This window comes from Solanum tuberosum, unplaced genomic scaffold (assembly GCF_000226075.1).
Source record: "Solanum tuberosum cultivar DM 1-3 516 R44 unplaced genomic scaffold, SolTub_3.0 scf00025, whole genome shotgun sequence".
NCBI classification, from domain to species: domain Eukaryota; kingdom Viridiplantae; phylum Streptophyta; class Magnoliopsida; order Solanales; family Solanaceae; genus Solanum; species Solanum tuberosum.
The window spans coordinates 2517038-2522729 of NW_006238951.1; the positions used below are offsets into that span (position 1 = coordinate 2517038).

General features: G+C 41.8%; 1 protein-coding gene across 1 annotated transcript; it reads right to left on the reverse strand.

Moving 5' to 3' along the window:
• Window positions 1–1293: 1293 nt before the first annotated feature.
• LOC107059550 (RNA-directed DNA polymerase homolog) lies at window positions 1294–1869 on the reverse strand. The gene has a single exon (XM_015306129.1). The coding sequence runs from the start codon at window positions 1867–1869 to the stop codon at window positions 1294–1296; it is 576 nt and encodes a 191-aa protein (XP_015161615.1).
• Window positions 1870–5692: the final 3823 nt, after the last annotated feature.

Sequence of the window (5692 nt, forward strand, 5' to 3'; positions counted from 1 at the left end):
TTTTCAAACGCATAGACCACTGCGAGCAACTCCTATTCAGTGACCATATAATTTCGTTGGGCACTATTCAAAGTTTTGCTCGCGGAGTAAATTGGTGAAATAATTTGTTGCGCTTTTTCCCCAACACTACTCCCAATGCCATTCCACTAGCATGACACATTACTTCAAAATATTCAGACAAATTAGGACTGATGATAATTAGGGTAGATACTATTTTTTCCTTCAAACACTTAAATGCGACCATACAAGCATCATCAAAATGGAACTTCACTTCCTTTTCAAAAAATCGATCCCCCATACATCGAATAGCTCGATTTCCAAAATAAGAGTGAGAGGCAACTCGTGCCTTCTAGACACTCCGCCTTGTTACTGACATTGCGAGCATGTCTTTGCAAATTCATGAGCATCTTTGTATAGGGACGGCCAGTAATAACCACTTTGGAGGACTTTAGCGGCAGTGCGAATACCACTGTGGTGACCTCCTACTGGAGATGCATGGCAAGCATGGAGAATTTTTACCACTTCCTCTTCTGGAGAACACCTCTTGATAACATGGTCAACACATTCTCGAAACAAGTAAGGTTTATCCTAAAAGTATCTTTTAACATCAAACAAGAATCTCTTTTGTTGGTAAAAGGTCAGCTCATGAGGTATCAATCCACTCACAATGTAGTTTGCAAAGTCTGCATACCATGGTGTAGATTTGAGAGATATAGCAAATACCTGTTCATCGGGAAAGGAATCATCTATGTCAACCTCACGCTCGGCATCTTTCCTTCCTTCCAACCTCGATAAGTGGTCGGCCACTTGATTTTTGCAGCCTCTTCGATCTTTTACCTCAAAATCAAACTCTTGTAGTAGTAGCACCCACCTTATAAATCTTGGTTTTGCATGTTTCTTCGCCATTAAGTAGCGGAGTGCAACATGATCAATGTGTACTATTACTTTGGTTCCTAGCAAGTATGCCCGGAACTTTTCAAACGCATAGACCACTGCGAGCAACTCCTATTCAGTGACCATATAATTTCGTTGGGCACTATTCAAAGTTTTGCTCGCGGAGTAAATTGGTGAAATAATTTGTTGCGCTTTTTCCCCAACACTACTCCCAATGCCATTCCACTAGCATGACACATTACTTCAAAATATTCAGACAAATTAGGACTGATGATAATTAGGGTAGATACTATTTTTTCCTTCAAACACTTAAATGCGACCATACAAGCATCATCAAAATGGAACTTCACTTCCTTTTCGAGGAGTTTGCATAGTGGATGTGCAATCTTTGAGAAGTCTTTAATGAACCTTCGATAGAAACCTGCATGACCCAAGAAGCCTGCGAACACCCTTCACTAAAATTGGTAGAGGTAATTTCTCAATGACCTCAAATTTTGCCTTGTCAACCTCCAGCCCTTTTTGTGACACCTTGTTCCCGAGAACGATACCTTCCTTCACCATAAAGTGACATTTTTCCCAATTGAGAACTAGATTCGTATCCACGCATCTTTGTAGCACCTGTCCTAAGTGTGTCAAGCATTCCACAAACTTGTCCCCTACGACTGAGAAGTCGTCCATGAATACCTCCACAGAGTCTTCGACCATATCCACAAAAATAGACAACATGCAACGCTGGAATGTTGCCGGGGAATTACATATCCCGAATGGCATCCTTTTGAATGCAAAAGTTCCATAAGGGCAGGTAAAAGTGGTTTTATCTTGGTCTTCCGGTGCAATAGAGATTTGATTGTAACTGGAATACCTATCTAAAAAGAAATACCACCCCCTTTCTGATAACCGGTCAAGTATCTGGTCCATAAAGGGAATTGGGAAGTGGTCCTTTTCGGTCCATGGTATAAGCTTCCGATAATCCATGCATACTCTCCACCCAGTCACTGGTCTTGTCGGCACAAGTTCTCCTTTCGTATTTGAGACTACGATTATACCTCCTTTTTTTGGTACACATTGCACCGGACTTACCCACTTGCTATTCGCAATAGGGTAGATCACTCCCGCATCTAGCCACTTGATGATCTCCTTCTTCACCACCTCTTGCATTGGAGGGTTCAATCTCCGTTGATGCTCTACACTGGGTTTACATTCACTATCAAGCCGAATCTTGTGGGTACAGATGCTAGGAGGAATTCCTACTATATCGGCTATTGTCCATCCAATAGGTTTGATATGCTTCTGCAATACTTTAATGGGCAATTCCACCTGCCTTTCAAGTGCTTCTGCAATACTTTAATGGGCAATTCCACCTGCCTTACAAGTAAATCGGCTACGATAATCACTGGTAAAGTATTATTGGCTACTAAGAAAGCATATTTTAGATGAGCGGGTAGGGCTTTCAACTCCAGGTTCGGTGGTTCTTTTGTTGATGGCTTCGCAGGAGGACTTTCTCTATTTTTCAGGTCGATATCCAACTTGATTGGATTCCTTGAATACTCTCCTAATCCTGATAAGGCAGCCACCACTTCCTCATATCCTTGAACTTCAGATTCCTTATAATTGGCAAGTACAGATTCAAGGGGTTCATTCTTGCACATTAAATGGCTCACACTTGCCACTGTTTCATTTATAACATCCTCAGTGGACACCACATGGATGATACTTGGTTGCTTCATGGATTTGCAGATATTGAAGGTCACCTCATCATCGTTTACACGAAACTTCAATTTCCCGCCTTCGACATCTACCAATGCTCTTCCTGTAGCTAAGAATGGCCTTCCTAAAATAATGGGGATTTCAACATCGATCTCACAATCCAGAATCACAAAATCAGCTGGAAAGATGAACCTATCTACTTTTACCAATATGTCATGAAGTATTCCTACGGGGTGTTTGATTGATTGATAAGCCATAAGGAGTCTCATTGTGGTTGTCTTTGGTTCACCCAAACCAAGTTACTTGTATATTGCATAGGGCATCAAGTTAATGCTTGCTCCTAAATTGCACAAAGCTTTAGCAAATTGGAGCATGCCAATTGTGCACAGGATTGTGAATGCCCCAGGATCTTCTCTCTTGGTGATTGACTCATTTGTCATAATTACGCTGCAACTATGGGGTACCTCGATCGTTTCATACTCCAAGCTCCTTTTCTTTGTAAACACCTCTTTCATGAATTTGGCGTAACCCGACATTTTTAACAATGCTTCCACCAGAGGAAGGTTAATTGATAGATTCTTGAATATTGACAAAAATTTTTTGAACTTCTCATCTTCATTTTTCTTTTTTCAAACGTTGAGGAAATGGTGGAGGTATTCTGGGTAAAGGGTGCGTGACTTTTGGAATCTGAACATCTTTCTCTGCATCCTCTTGTGGTTCTTGGCAAGGTTTTGTGGAATATGCAATTCTCATTCCTCTGTACCCTGGCTCTCTTCCTGCATTCGAGGATCCTCATCCTCCATCACATTCCCTTTTTCCATTTTTCCACTACGGGTGACCACAGCCACCCCTCTTTCATTATCTTCTAGTGTCCTGATGGCATCAGCATGCGAATTCACTTTACTGTTCAGTGATGAAAAGTCATCTCTCATTCCTTTTAGCAGATTATCAGATCCCTCAACTTTATCAAGTATGTGTGACAATAGATCATTTACCCGAGGACTACTTGCGCTCCCTTTTGATTTTGGGCTTTCACTCAATTGGGTACGGTCTTCCTCATGGTCATCTTGCTCAGCCCAATCGTTGTAATATCTCCTTGGTTCTTCACTCCTATAATGGTTCCAACCTTGATTTCTTCCCTGCTGTTGATAGCGTGGGTGGAAACCCTCATCATATCTTGTGGAGTTCCAACCTTGATTCGCCCTCGATCTCAAGTAACCGGATGAAGAACCCCCCTTAATTCTTTTAGAGTTCTAACCTTGATTTTCCCCCGATCTTACGTAATCTGAAGGAGAACCCTCCTCAACTCGAAATACTCCATATGTCCCCTTCATGTGCTCGTGTATCACTTCCATTTGAGACAACATCTTCTTGATGTTTTCTTCCCTTTCCCTTTCTTTATCGAGTTGTTCTTGTGTTAATCTGAAGCACAGTGGGGAAACTTGGTCATCTTTTGTGTACCATCCTTGATTTACTCTAGTCATGCCATCTAGGAGAAATGAGGCTACTTCAAATGATTTTAACATTATTCCTCCTTGCACCAGCTGATCAACTATCCCTTTATTCACTGAATCCAGACTATGGTAAAAATATTGGAGCAATAACTCACTCGGCAGTCCATGTGTTGGACATTTTCGCAAAATTCTCTTAAATCGTGTCCAAGACTCGTTAATTGGTTTGCCCTCCTTTTGATTAAAATTTTGAATGTCATCCCTCTGTTTCATCATTTTTGATGGAGGGAAGAATCTTTCATGGAAAGCCATAACCAACTCTTTCCATAACTTGATGGAGTTCTTTGGAAGCTCGATCAACCTCTTAGTGGCTTCCCTAGTTAATGATAATGGAACTAAGCGCAGCCGTATGGATTCTTGCGATAGATTCTTGAATGACAGAGGGGTGCACACTTCTATGAAGCTTCGTATATGTTCATACGAATCTTCATGCTCTAACCCTCCAAATAAACCTCTTTCTAACCCTCCATATAAACCTCTTGAATGTATGAGATGGAGTGTTGTGCTAGTAACTTCAAATGTTGCATTTCCATCTGCTTGTGGCATGCAACTTGCATCCATCTCACTCACTTGGCCAGGGTTGTACACACTATTAATATCGTCAATATCGTCTCGATGAAAAGCATCACCCGCTGGGTTGCCTGCTTGGCAACTATTTTCGCCGTTCACACTCATATGGCTGTTGAAACACAAAATTACTCAAAACAAAACTGGAAATTAGGTAAGCAGACTACAACTAAGAAAAACAAAGATTTTACTAATCTAAGAACTCTCAAATAACACCACTCCCCAGCAGTGGCGCCATTTTGATGTTTGCGTAATCAACGACACAAGTTCCGATGCAAGTGTCTACGATTGTGCAGTACTATAATAACTCAACCAAGGGTTGGGATCGTGTCCCAAGGGAGTGGTTTCGAGAATTAATAGAAAAATAAAATTAGTTCTAACTAGTCGTAGCTAAAGTAATTAACGACTAAAAACATTGTAAATCAAAGGGGGGGGGGTGGGTGACACAAACGTGTCAAATATCAAATTGGGGTTTGTCACAAGTAGCTAAAGCAACAAAAATCAAGAGAAAATTCAAGGATAGGGAAAGTGCTGCTAGTGTGTGGTCTGGGGCTGGGGCATCGTCATTAGGGGTTTGACCTTCGGAGGCCATCCACGGGGCGTGGATGGACCGACGGGGAGTAGTCCCTTTCCGTAGGTCACCAAGTTTTGGCCAATTTGGGTTTTCTTTGGGGTCTTGGGGGTTAAGCTTCGGATCCTCCTCAAGGACCCCTAGGGTGGTCCATGGGGAGTCGTACCTTGACGTTTAACCCCTAAACCTCTCAACCAAGGCTCGGGACAACATAAAGCACCATCAAACCTCACACCAAACTTTAACACACACACGTGAGGCTCTAGTTTCACTTATTCATTTTTAGGGTCTTTACAGTTTGACGTCATTTTTAAGGGAAAAAGTCGTCAAATGGTCAATTTTTGCAATATTGGGAGAAGTCTTAGTACCCCGAGGGCATGGGTAGTTTGGGTCTAACCTTAATTGCATAGTGTTTGTGCTTAATTTGTTGCGCTTTTTCCCT

Coding starts and splice junctions, on each gene's coding strand:
- LOC107059550 (XM_015306129.1), bottom strand. CDS start 1,869: ATGGATTATCGGAAGCTTATACCATGGACCGAAAAGGACCACTTCCCA.